Genomic DNA, 18835 nt, shown 5'->3' with positions numbered 1-18835 from the left:
TATTTTCCACTATAATTTACAAATAAATTCTTCAAAATTCCTACAATGTGAATTCCTGGATTTTTTTTCCACATTCTGTCTCTCACAGTTGAAGTGTACCTATGATGAAAATTACAGACCTCTGTCATCATTTTAAGTGGGAGAACTTGCACAATCGGTCACTGACTAAATAGTTTTTTGCCCCACTGTATATATATATATATATATATATATATATATTTAGTTTGTTTGTTTGTTTGATATTGTTGTTTCCCAGTGGTTTTGGTTACTTTATTGAGCTCCAGGGAATGACAGGATGAAAATATTAGTAACAGCTGTCGGACTGACACATTGCAGATCTGCAAACTGCAATAAAACACACATTTATTTTTTTGGAAAGTGCACATTATTACATTGGTAAAACAGATTTTTGGATACTACTCTTGCATTGGACTTCACTGAAGTCGATTTATCCATTGCAATAATTTCAACCCTTTCTCCGGTACTTTGCACCCCCCCAGCTGTCTCAACAGGCGAGAAAGGCACGCTTCCAACTGAGCAGATGTCAAAACTTGGCTACCTTAATGTGAATTTTAATGACACAATTTTACGTCTCTATGTTATATTTTGCACTATTTCTGCTATCGTCGTTGCTTCTCTCCCAATGGGAGCGCCAAGTGAGGCCCAAGGCATGAGAGCAGACAGCAGAACGAGCATAAAAATGAGCTGGCAGTGGAAGAGACCACATTTTCCTATTTTCCTTCTAGATATGCAAATATGAGAACATAGAAACCAGATGAATACACTGAATGGTAGTTATTTGTTTTGTGTTGTGTTTCGACATAAATTTTTTGGCATCCTCTCACAATTATTGTTCTTTTAGTAATCACAAAAACGCGACCAATAAATCGGATGAATAATTTCATAGACTGGTTACAAAATGCAAGTCTCTCTGGTGTATTTGCAGTCTTTTATTTTTCTTCTCTTTATCTGAATGTTTTTTTTTTCCTGCACTAGAGGTTGTGAAATGCTAAATGAACAATGTAGTTTCCCTGTCGCCTGGGTTGTGTTGCAAAAGGCAAAGAGGAATTCATTCTGTCAAGCAGCTTTGTTGACTTCTGTCACCCCATTTTGACCCTATCCACATATTCACAATGTGACGCTTTCAATGGCTGTCAGAAATGTGAATGCATTGTAGATATTACCAGGTTTCACGTTGTAGACTTATATATTTGACTCACTCGTGGCCTTCACTAAGCTTTTTTCCCACTATTCAAATAATTAATTTGTGTTACATAAACTTAATATCGTTACATGGCAAGTGAAATTACGCGGATTTTTAAAATTACCAGCAGTACGTAAAGGCATCACAAACCCCTATCGGACAGCCCGCTAGCAACGAGCCACTTGACTGCTGAGGTGGTCCGCCCCCCCGGCTCATATCCCATCATTAAAACGGTTAAAAAGGATTATCTAATCCCCCTTTTACCTTGTTCGGGTAAGTATGTTTTTAGCGACGACACGAAATGTTGTTTTGTCAAGCTAACTATCAGGATATTTGCTTTAACTTTTGTGATGCGCATCAGTGACGCAGGTGGAGCGGATCATGTTTGGATCAATATGGACGCTTTGCTAACAACACAACTGTCCAATAAAATAAGAAGAAACGGACGTGTTTACTTAAAGTTTTCGTTCATTTTAACTACTACATTTTTTTTAAAGCTTTCAGTTGTAGAACACGATAACACTTGTTGGTATTAGCCAAAACATCCGCGTGATTTTTTTAGCTGCGTGACTACGTCATACTATTTTAGGTGTAAAAATATTACATTACGTCATCGGGTTTTTTTTGACGTTCGTGTATGGCAGGGGTGTCCAAACTTTTTCCACTGAGGGCCGCACACTGAAAAATCAAAGCAAGCGGGGGCCATTTACATATTATTTATTTTAAAAATCAATACAATATATGTATAAAAATATACATTTAGGCCTCCACTCAGTTATGATCCCGGGGACCCCAGAGGGTTTTGGTCCCAAAAAATATTTAAAATGTGTAATTATTCAGTATTATTATTTTCATTATTATTCAAGTTTTAAATCTCTAGATCAGGGGTCACCAACCTTTTTGCAACCAAGAGCTACTTCTTGGGTATTGATTAATGCGAAGGGCTACCAGTTTGATACACACTTAAATAAATTGCCAGAAATAGCCAATTTTCTCAATTTACCTTTGATAAATAAATCTATATATATAAAAAATGGGTATTTCTGTTTATCATTCTGTCGTACATTTTTTTTCCTTTTACCAAAGGTTTTTTGTAGAGAATAAATGATGAAAAAAACACTTAATTGAACGGTTTAGAAGAGGAGAAAACACGGAAAAAATTAAAATTAAATTTTGAAACATAGTTTATCTTCAATTTCGACTCTTTAAAATTCATAATTCAACCGAAAAAAAAGAAGAGAAAAACTAGCTAATTTGAATCTTTTTGAAAAAAATTTAAAAAATAATTTATGGAACATCATTAGTCATTTTTCCTGATTAAGATTAATTTTAGAATTTTGATGACATGTTTTAAATAGTTTAGAACCACTTTGAAATAAGATTAAAATTTGATTCTACAAATTTACTAGATTTGCCAGAATATTTTTATTTTATTTTAATCATAATACGTTTAAAGAAATATATCACAAATATTCTTTGCCGAAAAAACAGAAGCTAAAATGAAGAATTAAATTAAAATGTATTTTTTATTCTTTACAATTATAAAAAAAAAAAATACTTGAACATTGATGTAAATTGTCAGGAAAGAAGAGGAAGGAATTTAAAAGGTAAAAGGGTATATCTGTTTAAAAATCCTAAAATCATTTTTAAGGTTGTATTTTTTCTCTAAAATTGTCTTTCTGAAAGTTTTAAGAAGCAAAGTAAAAAAAAATATTGAATTTATTCAAACAAGCGAAGACAAAGTCTTTAAAATATTTTCTTTGATTTTCAAATTCTATTAAAGTTTTGTCCCTCTTAGAATTAAAAATGTCAAGCAAAGCGAGACCAGCTTGCTAGTAAATAAATACAATTAAAAAAATAGAGGCAGCTCACATGTAAGTGCTGATATTTGAGCTATTTTTAGAACAGGCCAGTGGGCTACTCATCTGGTCTTTACGGGCTACCTGGTGCCCGCGGGCAACGCCTTGGTGACCCCTGCTCTAGATCATTAGGGGAAAAAAATTGAAAAAACACAAAATATGCAATATTTTCACCCAATAACTTTTTAGGTGGAATATTGGAGATTTTATAATAATTGGAGCCTTAATTTTAGATTTTGATTCGTTATTATTTTTTGAGCTATGACACTTAAAAACAAATCACACTAAAATAATTGGGGGTCCAAAATTGTCCTACTCATTAAAGTGTTACAAATAAATTATAAACATTTTTTACTGTTTACTTTTAGCACAATAATCTTGAGATCAACTTCAGATATATCCGTCAATTTTAAGTTTTATCGTTGTTTATGTTATGGTTGTTTGTTTTAGGCCCTTCGTTAAAAAAAACAGCTCAGTTTTTTTATGTGGCAAAACACAAAATGTGCAACATTTTCCCCAAAAAATATTTCAAAGTGCAATATTAAATGTGACGTAATCAGGGCCTTGAATAGGTCAATAATTCAAAATGACATTGATTTGGATTCATTATCATTTTTTAAAGAAAGAAACAGCCTGCATGACAGCTTTGTGTTATAAGAGTAAGCATTGCAACAATGTATTGTCACAATTCACCTGCTTGGTCTTTTATACCACTTTTTATGTTTTTAAATTTTTTCAACTGTATTCTTTAAATGTGCCGTGGGGCCGTTAAAAAGTGACACGCGTGCCGCAAATGGCCCCCGGGCCGCACTTTGGACACCCCTGGTGTATGGTTTTCAGTTTTACGTCAAAGGGTTAATTTACGTCAATTAGTAACTTTCAGACAATGCGAGTTCATGAAGTTCAAAGGATAGTTTTACTACAGGCCACTTATTGAGATAATGATAATGTCAAAATCCACCTTTTTAATAATCTTACTTTTCATCAAATATGCTTTTATTTTATTAAACGCCTAGTTGTTTTCTGTTTCTAAGGGAAGAACTAATATTTTATGGATTGCATTGCTTTTTGTACCATTTTAATATTCTTTCTTAAAATTCCATCCATCCATCCATCTTCTTCCGCTTATTCGAGGTCAGGTCGCGGGGGCAGCAGCCTAAGCAGGCAAGCCCAGACTTCCCTCTCCCCAGCTATTTCGTCCAGCTCTTCCCGGGGGATCCCGAGGCGTTCCCAAACCAGCCGGGAGACATAGTCTTCCCAAAGTGTCCTGGGTCTTCCCCGTGGCCTCCTACCGGTTGGACGTGCCCTAAACACCTCCCTAGGGAGGCGTTCGAGTGGCATCCTTACCAGATGCCGGAACCACCTCATCTGGCTCCTCTCGATGTAGACGAGCCGCGGCTTTACTTTGAGCTCCCTGATGACAGAGCTTCTCACCCTATCTCTAAGGGAGAGCCCCGCCACACGGCGGAGGAAACTCATTTCGGCCGCTTGTACCCGTGATCTTGTCTTTTCGGTCATAACCCAAAGCTCTTAGGTGAGGATGGGAACGTAGATCGACCGGTAAATTGAGAGCTTTGCCTTCCGGCTCAGCTCCTTCTTCACCACAACGGATCGATACAACGTTCGCATTACTGAAGATGTATTTATTAAATCTGTTCTCTTGAACCACTAATGGTAACATAGGCTGTAGCCGTTGGTTTTCTTGTTATAAATTTTGGTATGAAAAATGCAACTTTGATTAAAGGCCTACTGAAACCCACTACTACTGACCACGCAGTCTGATAGTTTGTATATCAATGATGAAATATTAACATTGCAACACATGCCAATACGGCCAGTTTAGTTTACTAAATTGCAATTTTAAATTACGCGCAAATTATCCTGCTGAAAACGTCGCGGTATGATGACGCATGCGCGTGACTTGAGTACCGATCCCAGCTATAAGTCGTCTGCTTTAATCGCATAAATACACAGTATTCTGGACATCTGTGTTGCTGAATCTTTTGCAATTTGTTCAATTAATAATGGAGACGTCAAAGAAGAAAGATGTAAGTGGGAAGCGGTGTATTGCGGCTGCCTTTAGCAACACAAACACATCCGGTCATTCCTTGTTTACATTCCCGAAAGCTGACGGTGAAGCTTTACTATGGAACAGAGCGGTCAAGCGAACATGGTTCCCTACCACATGTCAACCGGCAGGTTTCGGTAAGAAAATGGTGGCAATTAGTCGGCTCTTACAGTAGACATGAGTGGAGAGTTTGCGTCGTTCTTCCTGCAGCTGCGGACTCTCTTGCCTCCTCCCAACGGCCGCCCCCGACCGTCGGATGCTTACACCGTGGAGGAGGGGAAGAAAAAAAATCTCAGCCCGGCTGCCTTGCCTATTCGAGAAACGTGGCTTCCCACGAAGACACTGACGGTCACCACACCCCTCCGACTTTCAGGTACCACTATATAATCTCACTAAAACACTAGTAACACAATAAGCAGATAAGAGATTTTCCAGAATTATCCTAGTGTAACAAACAGTTCAGGGTGTCCCAAGTTAACAGAGAGTTTAAGGAGGAGGAGGAAGAGTTTTGTCCTTTCAGATTTGCCGTGGGGCTGTGACGTAGGGTGTGTGGTTGTGGAGAGAGAGGTGAAAAGGAGTTCACATTAAAGAAGCGGTGGCTACCGGACCTGCTCTAATGTCTCCCGTGTATTATTTTATTATATAAGTACACTGTATAGGAGAACACAGGACACTCGGCTACACTAGTAAATGTGTCTAATAACATCTGAATCGCTCCCACTGCCCTCATCTTTTGTTTTTTTCTAGTCCTTAACTCTCTCCTCAGCCACAAATCATTCATCCTCGCTCAATTTAATAAGGAAATCGTTGCTTTCTCGGTCCGAATTGCTCTCGCTGCTGGTGGCCATGATTGTAAACAATGTGAGGATGTGAGGAGCTCTACAATCCGTGACGTCACGCGCACATCATCTGCTACTTCCGGTACAGGGAAGGCTTTTTTATCAGCGACCAAAAGTTGCAAACTTTATCGTGGATGTTCTCTACTAAATCCTTTCAGCAAAAATATGGCAATATCGCGAAATGATCAAGTATGACACATAGAATGGACCTGCTATCCCCGTTTAAATAACAAAGTCTCATTTCAGTAGGCCTTTAAAGATGCTGTTTCCATCTTGCTCAGAGTTGCTTTATTCCAACCAAAAATATACCAAAAACACCAGTAGTTTAGTTACACGGCTGTTAAACGATTAATTCTGATTCCTGGGGTGTAAATTCGATTCAAAATCGATTCTTAGTTCAAACCGATTCTTGCAACCTATTAGTCGGTGTAATATTTATATTAAAACCATTTTCTCTACCGCTTGTTCCTTTTGGGTTCTCGGGGGTTTGCTGGAGCCTATCTCAGCTGCATTTGGGCGTTAGGCGGGGTACACCCTGGAAAAGTCGCCACCTTATCGCAGGGCCAACACAGATAGACAGACAACATTCACACACTAGGGCCAATTTAGTGTTGCCAATCAACTTATCCCCAGGTGCATGTTTTTGGAAGTAGGAGGAAGCCGGAGTACCCGAAGGGAACCCACGCAGTCACGGAGAGAACATGCAAACTCCCCACAGAAAGATCCCGAACTCGGGATTGAACTCGCGACTACTCAGGACCTTCGTATTGTGAGGCAGATGCACTAACCTCTCTCCCACCTTGAACATTTTCAAAATGAAAAAAAAACTCCTTCTGTTTGTGTAAAGATTGCCTAATCATCTTTTTAAAAAATTTATTTTGATGAAAAAAATATATTGCGTAGTTAAACATTTTTTTTATTGATTTTTGAGAATTATGAATTAATTTAGAATCACCCCTACTAGCTTATTTTACCATTAGTGGTTTACCAGAACACCTCCCTTGGGAGGTGTTTAGGGCATGTCCAACCAGTAGGAGGCCACGAGGAAGACCCAGGACACGTTGGGAAGACTATGTCTCCTGGCTGGCCTGGGATCGCCTCGGGATCCCCCGGGAAGAGCTAGACGAAGTGGCTGGGGAGAGGGAAGTCTGGGTTTCCCTGCTTAGGCTGTTGCCCCCGCGACCCGACCTCTGCTAAGCGGAAGAAGATGGATGGAGGGATGGATGGTTTACCAGAACATGTCTATATTCTTCACAGTAAGAACTTTTTAAATATAAAATCGCTCGTCGGACCGAAGACTTTGATTGGCGTTCAGGCTTGTCATTCACTGTTGTCTTGTTGTTATTATGACTATAAACATATTCAGTAACTAATAGCGAATAATAGCTATCCAAAATGATATCGTTAGCTAACAACACAAAGATAATGTACGTGCGCTTGTTACGTTCGAGCATAGTAAGAGGGCTGGATATACAGTAATGACTACAACACATTGGAAAAATTAGTATTGTGCAGGGAAAATATAGCTTTGCTTCTTTTGCATGTGCCGTAGTTGAGAATATATAGTTTTGCAATAAGTAAAAGAAGGTGTGCAAATCAGTGTTTGTGGTTCTAAGTGCTTCCCACGATAAGGAGGCTGTTTATTTGCAGAGATGTGCGCACCAACTAATGTTTCAGAGTTTATGGTCTATTCAGTCTTGTGAATAATTCATTGAATGTCTGATGAAAACACCACAAGATGATGTTGTGAAATCGGATTCAGAGCATTTTCATAACCTAAACATAAACAACGCTAAAACGGTTATTTCATAAATTGTGGTGCCGGTTATTGTGTTCTTTCAGTAATAACTGGCGGAAGGAAGAAGATGTCGTCCGCGTATAAAGACGGAGAGGACTGGCTGACTGTATGTCTCAAGTATCTGCTTTTTGTCTTCAACTCGCTATTTTGGGTAAGATATTGGCACTCTTTGATTTCATTAATGAGGAACATACAGTATTAAACATGCTTTCAAATTTCCCCCTGTAAAGTGCTGCTACAAAGCTAAAAGGATGAAGCCACACTGGGTGTAATGGACTTCCCACTTAATGACTCATGAATTTATTTTAAAAGCTTGTCTCGTTTCGCCACTAGAGTTTTTACTCCTAGGGTCACGTTTAAGACATATTCAAAGTTGATGCACACTTTGGGAGCGGCCCATTACTCTTCTTAGCTTAGTTCAGCTTCCTAGGGAAGAGAAATAACACGGGCAGGAATTTCCTTCCCCTTCCCACTCCCTTTTATAGATAAGCAGGAAGTCAACTTAATAGTTCTCGCCGTCATCTCAGCGGAGAACCTGTACACTTTTCTATCTCTGCGATCATATTTACTCTTTGACATAAACTCGTTTTGTCTCATAGGTGGGAGGAGCGGCCGTCTTCGGTGTGGGCGTTTGGACGCTGGTGGAGAAGAGTGAGTTCCTGAGCCTGCTGGCCTCTAGCACCCTTGCCGTATCCGCCTACATCCTCATCCTGTCCGGGGGGCTGGTCGTGGTCACAGGCTTCCTGGGCTGCTGCGCCGTCGTCCGAGAGCAGAGGAGTTGTCTGTCCACGGTAAAATGAACGGTGCCAGCACTTTCGATGGTCACGATTTGATTTGTGCTGTGATCAATTATTTTAGTAATTGAGTAATCTATCAATGAGCTTGTTCGATTTTACATGTACGTAATCGGCTAAAACACACTTTATCACTTGAACACGTATTTTGGGGAAAATAGTTGAAACAAACCAACTTCATTTTTATTCCTAATGAATACACATCATCAACATTGAAAGTGTATGTTTAACATTTATATATTATTTAAAAAAAAAAAGAAAGGATAATCTACGCCACACTGACCACGGCACCCACACACCACCGCTCTCGTGCGCTCTATTGCAATGGCCTGTAAAAAAACTGTCAACGTATTTAAAGTTTCAGGCATTTCATGCGGTCCACATTTGATCAGTTTTTATTAGTTTCACTCACAAAACAATCAATCAAAGCAACAAAAAATTAAATAGTATGGTCACTGGTCATTTTCTTCTGCCTTGAAATTAGAGATCGACCAATTTTTTTTCCCGGGCCCATAGCGATTACCGTATTTTTTGGACTAAAAGTCGCTTTTTTTTTCATAGTTTGGCCGAGGGTGCGACTTATACTCAGGAGCGACTTTTGTGAAATTATTAACACACCGTAAAATATCAAATAACATTATTTAGCTCATTCATGTAAGAGAAAGATTTGATGGGATTTTTGGATTAGGAGTGACAGATTGTTTGGTAAAGGTATAGCATGTTCTATATGTTATAGTTATTTGAATGACTCTTACCATAATATGTTACGTTAACATACCAGGAACCTTCTCAGTTGGTTATTTATGCCTCATATAACGTACACTTATTCAGCCTGTTGTTCACTATTCTTTATTTATTTAAAATTGCCTTTCAAATGTCTATTTTTGGTGTTGGGTTTTATCAAATACATTTCCCCAAAAAAATGCGACTTATACTCCAATGCGACTTATATATGTTTTTTTTCCTTCTTTATTATGCATTTTCAGCACGTGCGACTTATACTCCGGAGCGATTTATACTCCGAAAAATACAGTATTAGTAAATGAGGGCCCCATTTAAACTGCACGCCAAATCTGATTTTTTTGCCCTCAAGTGACACAGATCAGATTTTTTTTGCCTAGCCAATCTAAACGGTTCAAAGGGCTGCAAATGTGATATTTTCGCATCAGATGCGCGCGGGGGATGCTGGAGCCTATATCAGCTGCATTCAGGCGGTAGGCGGGGAACACCCTGGACAAGTCACCAACTCATCGCAGGGCCAACACAGCAAATTTGGTCACATTTTCAGGAGAACCATAATTCATAAAAGAATCAAACTTCATGAAGGTTTTCTTGTGAGAAACAAGTATGTGCTCCAATCACTCTATCACAAAAAAAAAAAAGAGTTGTAGAAATTGTTGGAAACTTAAGACAGCCATGACATTATGTCCTTCACAAGTGTATGTAAACTTTTGACCACGACTGTATATATATAGATATATTGGCTGATACCAATAAAACAAGGCCAATATCGATATACATTGAAATGCCAAACATCGGTGCAAATAATTGGTCGATCCCTACTTGAAATTCTCACGAGTTGTATTGTTCCATTTTTGTAATGGCCATGGTTCACTGATCTCATCAAATAAATGGCTATTGTTCATTTACAAGCAATTCAGGAACAGCACATTTCACCTACTGGTAGAAACTACCTGAGAGCACAATTTTTAAACTAGTTTGCCTAAACAGGCTGCCTCAAAAGTCAACAGTAAATAATTATTGTCTAAATAACACAAATTATTGAAAAACTTAGTGTTTAAGCAATGTGTGTATATTCGGGCTCAGAGAAATAACAAGTTAGGTCATGCAATTAATCACAAAAAATTATCGCAATAATCATGTATAGTATATAGCAGGGGTGCCCCTTACGTCGATCGCAAGCTACCGGTCGACCGCGGGGTTGTGTCAGTCGATCTCCAGCCAGGCTTTTAAAAAAATAGACCTAAAAATTAGTGATCATCAATCTTCACCAAGACGTCACTTGATTGACATTCATGGCACCCGAGGGTCTTGTGAGATGACGCTGGTTGCTGCGAGATCATTATTATAAAAAAATGAAAGAGGAAGGCGAGAAACACTTTTTATTTCAACAGACTCTCGCGCCGTACCTTCCGTCAAAATCCTAAATGGCCGACTGCACATTTCCTATCTTCACAATAAAAACCCTGCTTCATGCTGCCTGCGCTAACAAAATAAAGAGTCTCGGAAAGCTGGCGTGCACAAGCTATCATTTGTTATACGGTCGGTGATCAGATCAATGCATACGCCAGTACAAAGAGGAGTAAGGATATTCGGACCGGTGTGCTCGCTGGCACATGTCACTCTAAAATACATTCGGACTGGATTTAGTTATAACTGTTATGCATTCAAATTTCACAATAAAATTGCATTTGTTTAAGTTAATAGTAACATGTAAGCAAGTCATATGCCCTGATGTAATCCAAATTCAAATGTGTGATTAATCTGATTAAAAATGTATCATTTGATCGCATTGCCAGTAAATTGTTCCTTATATATTGTATTCATAATTTCGGTAGAGTTTTTTTTCTAGCATCATTTCCCATAATAATAAATGATTAGGTGAGTCTTCACTAGTTAAAATGTGTCACTCCGTGTGGTATTTTAGGCTTTTTTTGCTCGCACATACTGTATATTGTTTACTCGTGTCTTATGAGGTTACAGTCATCACGTGAGCAACTGAGACATTTTTCTTACAAGACAATATGACAAATGGCCTTATTGTCTTCATTATTTTACACAGGCAGGCGGCCAGGAGTTGAACCTTTGCTGCTGCAGGACTATTTATAGGTTCTTGTTGATCTATTGTAGATGGAAGGCATGGGGCAAAAGTAAAACTAGTGCCTGTATTGAGTATTATTTGCCAGGTTTTGGAGTCTTGTGTTGCATTCAGTCACACTCACATGCTATTTATCAACCACATTTACCATCATGTGTAATATGTGCAGACATTATGGAGTATGTGTGGGCAGCAGGCACAAACATACTTTTTTTTCTCATCTTGTTACCAATAGCTACACAGCAGGTTGCATTCTTTTGTGCCATGCTGCAAAAGTCAAACCCTGACGACTATTTTGTTTCCCTGCATTGTTGCAGGACGACGCCCACGCTTCAGGACGGGAGCTATAGGAGCTTTTCTTCTAGTTTCATTTGAATGTGTGCCAGAATGCATTCAGAAACACATACAAATGTGTAGGCGGTTTGTTCACTTTGCAGCTCGCTTAATAACTCAGTTTGGGATTTCAAGCCTTTGCTCACCATTAGAGCCATTAAGTGTTTCTTTGCTTCGAGCTTTGGTAATCACATGTAATATTATCATTGTTCTCTTTAGAATTTAGAGGCCATGCTGTGTTTGTGCTTTTGAAGTTAATTATGATACATAATGGAGGTAGAAATCCAATTTGCACCATCTGCCAGAGATGAATTTCCGGTTGTCTCTTCTGTGCATTGTCATGGGAGGAGAATGGCTGTTTTAATCGTTTACTTTTTCTTTTTCCACAGTATTTCTTTTGCCTGCTTTTGATTTTCTTGATCGAGCTGGTGGCTGGTGTACTGGCTTATGTTTACTACCAGAGGGTGAGCATTTTTTTCATTCTCAAGGTATAGAATTTCCGTATGTCTTATGATGTTTCTTTGGATTCTTTTTGTTTGTAGCTGAGCGAAGAGCTGAAGCAGCACCTGAAGCAGCACCTGAAGCAGACCATGACAGACAACTACGCCCAACCAGGAAAGGAGGCTATCACGTTAGCTGTGGACAAACTACAACAGGATGTACAGTTGCTTGTTTACCTGTTCACTTGGGTTGCTGGACTTTCAACAGTTCAATGTCCTCTGTAGTTTAAGTGCTGCGGTAGCGACAACTACCAAGACTGGACGACGAGTGTTTACATTACGTCAAAGCATGCCAGGGCAGGATGGTGCCTGACAGCTGCTGTAAGTCCATGACGCCCGATTGTGGCATCAGGGACCACCCATCCAACATCTACAATACAGAGGTGAGCATCTAATTATGAACTTCATCATCACAGTTTTTGATTAAAAGGTGAATTAATTGTTTCACCCCAAATGGTTTGCAACTGTCATTGCAGGGTGGCTGCATAACCAAGCTAGAGCAGTTCTTGGCAGACCATCTGTTGGTGATAGGAGCCGTGGGGATCGGAGTGGCATGTCTGCAAGTAAGTGGTTTGAAATGTAAGTTTAAAGAAAAAAAATAGAAAGATGTGTACATTTTAAGAAAATTATCACTGATAGGCATCTTTTAAAACAGCCACCTTGCAAAACAATATAAGAGACATATGAGACATATCTGTTCGATATTTATCGAGCACCCCTAAAATAAACATTGTGCTCTATTAAATTAAGAGTTTTTGTAAAAGAAACATAAAAAAAAAGGCAAATTAAAAGTAAATAATTGGTAAAAACATTAGCAAAATAGGAAAAAAATAAGTTTAGTTTAGCTTTTTATGAGTGAAATAGAATGAAAGGCTAATGGAATTAGTTGTGATTAACTTACAAAAAATCTGACCCCAAACAACATGTCAGTTTTTTTATTTGTGTCAACAAGCCTGGTAAAGACTCCTGTGCAATATTTGTTTCAAGTTAGTATGGATGTTTTATATGTTTGGCAAAACTCAGAGTAAAGAAAGTCTTGTTCTTTTTACTTCTTAACCCCTTGGTGTTCTAACAGCTATTTTTCTAAAGATACCACAGTAAAAAAATGCCTCCTATAAATGTAACTATATCATTGGAAAGCTTTTTTTGTTGAGTTTAATAGATATACATCACTTCGTGACACAATTATAACTGCAGGCTTCGAAAACACAAATGTTAAACTAGTCTAAGGCATACACAATAATAAAACTCACCTTCCAAGCCTCAGTATTCCAACAGCAGATAAATGTAGATAACGTCATTTTTCCTTAACCAAGAGCCTGTAAATACTGCAGTAAAAACGTAACTTCACACAAAGTCTGACATTCATAAAAACACACTGTCAGCTGCTGCACACATCCATATTTTGGTCAAATGCACATATATTTTCCACATATCGTTAATCATTAGCATGGACGAATTAGCCACACAGCGCTGTCAAAACAACTCTCAACTGAGCCCTTTTGATTGACATCTTGTTTTAACCAATAGAAAATTGTTTACTTCATTTCCTGTAGCACATAGCCAATCGTGTCCGTGCACTTAAATGTAACAAACTTTCTTCTGACATACCAAGGTAGCTTAGCCCAAGTACAGTAGTACCTCAATGTACGAGCTAAATTGGTTCTATGACTGAGCTCTTAAATCAAAACAATTGTATCTCAAATTAGCCTTGGCCATTAAATTGAACTGTAATCCATTTAATCTGTGGTTAGCAGTCTTAAATCACCACAATTTTAACATGTAACATGACTTTTCAAAAGAAAAATCTTTTTGATAATAAACATTGTTTGAAAAACCATACTTTTTCACCAAGTACCACCTCAGAAAACACTTGGCTTTCCAAGTTTTACCATAATGACCCATACTAAAATACAGTAGCGTATCCATCCATCCATCCATCTTCTTCCGCTTATCCGAGGTCGGGTCGCGAGGGCAACAGCCTAAGCAGGGAAACCCAGACTTCCCTCTCCCCAGCCACTTCGTCTAGCTCTTACCGGGGGATCCCGGGGCGTTCCCAGGTCAGCCGGGAGACATAGTCTTCCCAACGTGTCCTGGGTCTTCCCCATGGCCTCCTACCGGTTGGACGTGCCCTAAACACCTCCCTACAGCAGCGTAGTAGGCCTAAATATTCATTAAAACAAGACAGAGGTTTTATTTAACAAGTAGCGAATTTTTCGGATTATAAATCGCTCCGGAGTATACGTCGCACAGGCCGAGAATGCATAATAAAGAAGTAAAAAAACATATATAGGTCGCACTGGAGTATAAGTCGCATTTTTGGGGGAAATGTATTTGATAAAATCCAACACCAAGAATAGACATTTGAAAGGCAATTTAAAATAAATAAAGAATAGTGAACAACAGCCTGAATAAGTGTACGTTATATGACGCATAAATAACCTGGTATGTTAACGTAACATATTATGGTAACAGTCATTCAAATACTTATAACATATAGAACATGCTATACGTTTACCAAACAATCTGTCACTCCTAATCGATAAATCCAATGAAATCTTCTTCCTCGATGTCGCTTCTAAACAACTCTGCCAACTCCAAAGGTATCCGCTGCTTACTCTTGTCGTTTTCTGCTGCATAGTTCACTACGTCCATCTTGTAATCTGCAGTATAATCTGATTTCCTTTCGGTGCCATTTTTGTTCAGCCCTTCTCAGTTTTTATAAGTTACCGCCAACGTTGAAATGATCCATTTTAATAGCTACGGCCGTAGCATATAGCAGTTAGCATCCCATGACACACAATGCACTTCTGCCATGACCCTCCCCTGCCGAATTCTAAATGGTTGACGTGTATTTGACGATTGCTGACGTGTGTGGGACGATTGCTGACATTTTCTTCGTCTCTTCTGCGAATTAGATAAATAATATTATTTCATATTTTACGGTAATGTGTTCATAATCTCACACTCAAATCGCTCCAGAGTATATGTCGCACCCCCGGCCAAACTATATAAAAAAATGCGATTTATAATCCAAAAAATACAGTATATTTAATATTTTCGGCCACTGTAACATCACACACTGAACAGTAACACAGTGCATAAATATTTAAGTAAGTGATTATTTTGCATACCACTACATGGAGCCCTCGTACCATTAGTGTTACACGTATCACAGTTTGAGAATCAGTGAAATATAATATACGACAATCAACTACAGTAGTTTTATTGTATTGTAGTAATATTGTGCAGCATTTACCTTGGGGAGCAGACTTTTGTAGGTGTTTCCTTCGGGCTGCATCTCCGTCTCTTAACAATAGGAAATGGTATTGGTGTTTACGTTGCACACAGACGTCTTTGAGTGACGGACCGGAGGTCAGAGTGGACAGCAACGGACATGTATGTTTGAATAAGACTGTGTAAGCAAGGCCGATATCCACTTGTCCAGTTTTGTAGAGTCATGAGACAGAACAAACTGAAACACGGCACACCATTCGGCAGTTTCTACATATGTTCATGGATAGATGTCCACTGTTGTTTTAGTGCAGGGGCAGATATCTGCTTCGTAGTCGTGCAGACTGACTGTGGTCGGACTGCCTCGCCTGGTCATCCACAGGGTTGGTCATGCTGTTGCTGTTTGTTTTTCTTATTCAGTGGGTGTCGTCCGCATCATCTTCTTTGCGCTGTCTTTTTCTCTGACATTCTCAGTTCCGATGTTTGGAGGGCAGAATTGTGTCAATATCTGGCTGTGGACTAACTTCCACTCTAAAATGTCACTTTTAATTTTAATTCAAATTCCACTTTAACTATTGTCATTGGCATTGACAAAAGGGTTGGTCTTTTGCATATCAACAGCTGTTTTTTCACTACAATAGGACAAAACCAACCTTGCCCAAGGCATGCTCTCCTTATTTTAATGTATAAATACCCTAGTTAGGGTTTTTAGTTTCTAGACTACATTTGACCAATCTAAGTATATGAGCATGAACGGATAAAGCCTTTTTGGATGAGAAGGGAAACGTCTTCTAAGACAAACCGAACAATCCAGTTGCGAGCGATTGAGAATACAATCACCTGGAGGAATGTGAACATTCATATATAGATGCGACAGGGAGGCTCGTAACTGTAATATATGCTCAAAACTTAGAGCATAACCAAAAAACCAACAGACAGCTCATACAATATCTCAAAATACTCGTAAATTGAGGTACCACTGCATGTCAGAAAATGTAAAAGCAAGCCTAAAAATGTACTCTCAGGGTATTCAAATCCCTATTCCACAGTGTTAGAAACTTTTAAACTCATTCTGACCTTGGTGATTACCATTGAGCATATTTGCTTTCAAAAGAGCCTAATATTGCAAATGCTTCAATGACAGCTTCACATTTATTTTGGGTACGACACGTTTTCTGTGCTTTAGCCAAAAATCCTGTAATGCTTTAGGGTTAGGAACAAAGTAACACAGATTTTATTTATTCACTTTGTATTCCCATATTTAAAGTTTGCTTTCTGTGTGAACCCATTCTTCCTACTTTAGACATGTCCTGACTTTCTGTCCTCATTTTAGTTTTTTACATGTAATAGTTGCTTGTAGTTTCCCACACAACATTTTATAGGCTTTTTGTAACACGTATGTACTCTATGCATATTTTGTGTGTATGTGTGTGTTACTGTAGCTGGCCGGTGCCGTGTTGACAGCCTGCTTTATCTATCTTCTCTATAAAGAGGAAAAGGAGGACGTGGGTGCATTTTGATTATGGTTGGCGCCACTTTTCACTCTGCTTTTGTACAATCACCTGCGGAATCCATTGTGGAAAATGTGACACGCATGTTTCTGTTTGTCATGTGACGCATGCAGTTGCATGCGCAAATAGCTTCCTCAGATCCTCTTCATACAGTTCTATTATTATATTTCCATCCATCCATTTTTTTCCGTTTGTTCCCTTTGGGGGGGGGGGGGTGCTGGAGCCTATCTTAGCTGCATTCGGGCGGAAGGCGGTGTACACCTTGGACAAGTCACCATTTATTTATCTGTTGTTATTATTTAGTTGCTGTACATGTATTTATTTTTTTATTTTTTATTTTTTTAATGGTACAGTGTTAATAGCTCTATTTTACGCCAGGCGTTGATTTGTCCATTCCGTTTGCGGTAACAACTTTAGTACTAGTAGTGTACCCAAAGGGGTGGCGTTAGGCACACGGCAGTCTGTTGATTGGTTGTCACTTCCTGGATGTCCTACATTGTTGTCCTGTGTTTGTTAGGTTGTATTCCTTCTTTTTCTTTTGCCTTCTTCTACTGTTTCCCATGCCTTTGCGCACTCTTCTGTTGTCCTCCTGTGGGCTAACATGTCTTCCGTGCTTTGTCACGACTGCATGATGACAGAAAAAGCAGCAGATATTTGTTATGAGTCAATACAAGGCTTTTTAGAGAGTGTTTGTCAAGTCTGTCAGTGGCTGCAGTCAATAACCATTCAAGCTTCTCTGTGGGCTGCGGAGCCTTTTATGGATTTTATACTCCCATAATTATTCTGCACGGAAGGGATAATATCTTCCCTTGTCAGCAAGGCTGCTTTTTAACCCTGTCCCCCCCAAGACACTAACATCTCCTTTGCTTTCTGCTTATGGAGCGCTCTTTATCTTCCCAGCTTCATGCAAGTGGTGGCTGAGCATTGTCAATATCATCTTTGACCTGACGCTTCCTGTTTTCAGATCTGTGGGATGGTGCTCACCTGCTGCTTGTACATGAGGATCAAGATGGAGCCTTACTGAGCCGCAGTGACATGTTTTAGCACCTCCTATTTAACTCCACTGGATTATCTTCCTCTGGTGTCATCCTTGTATCCATCATCTTTCAAATGAGCAGGGCGACAACTAACTAACTACACTCCACGCAAGGGGAAACACTGTCATTTTTCAATGATGTGTGAGGTTTAAGCTTAGCAATGTTAGCTCATCTTACTGAATGTGTCAAGGAGACAATGAGGTCAAATCCCCCTGATGACCGTTAAAAAAATAGTAAAACATTGCCTGTAAAATTAAGCATGATAACCAGTGTGCTTTTAGTGTATACTGCCACCTGGTGGCTTACATTAGTTAACAAGATTTCTGAACTAGTCTGAGGGGAAAATGTTTCAGATGTTCATTTCAGAGGCCTTAAAGGGAGTTGTAAACATATATTCTTATTCACTTAGAAATGATCGGTTCTTCTTTTTGGAACATTAATAACCACTACTCCTGCCCGCCAACTGTATTATCAAAACTCAAATAAACAAAGTGCACGAATGTTGTTGAAATAGGCATGATTGTACTTTGGTAGTGCCCTGATCTTGGGTGTGAGCCACCAGAGGTACTCAAAGGTTACATTTGATCAAAAATCAGATCAACAAGTACTTTTGTGTGCGTCTCTCTGCAGGCCTTTGCCTTGTTCCTTGTGAAATATTTAATGTACAATGAGCATGTGGTTAAAGACGAGCTTCTCTTTTGAGGTCTTGGGTCGCTCTCATGTCTTATTTTCATGTAATTACAAGCCACACTGCTAGTTGACTGAAGGGGTACCCCCTACCGCGGTCTCCAAACTTGGCCGTGGTCCCTGTTGAAACCG

General features: G+C 39.1%; 1 protein-coding gene across 1 annotated transcript; it reads left to right on the top strand.

Moving 5' to 3' along the window:
- Positions 1–1321: 1321 nt before the first annotated feature.
- On the top strand, positions 1322–18516 carry tspan11 (tetraspanin 11). Its single transcript, XM_061912200.1, is given in 10 exon segments — positions 1322–1477; positions 7813–7919; positions 8368–8559; positions 12124–12198; positions 12277–12393; positions 12460–12531; positions 12534–12617; positions 12711–12797; positions 16911–16973; positions 17944–18516. Coding segments are annotated over 9 exon segments (834 nt in total). The 5' UTR covers positions 1322–1477; positions 7813–7835; the 3' UTR covers positions 18004–18516.
- Positions 18517–18835: the final 319 nt, after the last annotated feature.

This window comes from Nerophis ophidion, linkage group LG10, assembly GCF_033978795.1.
Source record: "Nerophis ophidion isolate RoL-2023_Sa linkage group LG10, RoL_Noph_v1.0, whole genome shotgun sequence".
NCBI classification, from domain to species: domain Eukaryota; kingdom Metazoa; phylum Chordata; class Actinopteri; order Syngnathiformes; family Syngnathidae; genus Nerophis; species Nerophis ophidion.
This window is presented reverse-complemented; position numbering and strand designations above follow the sequence as displayed.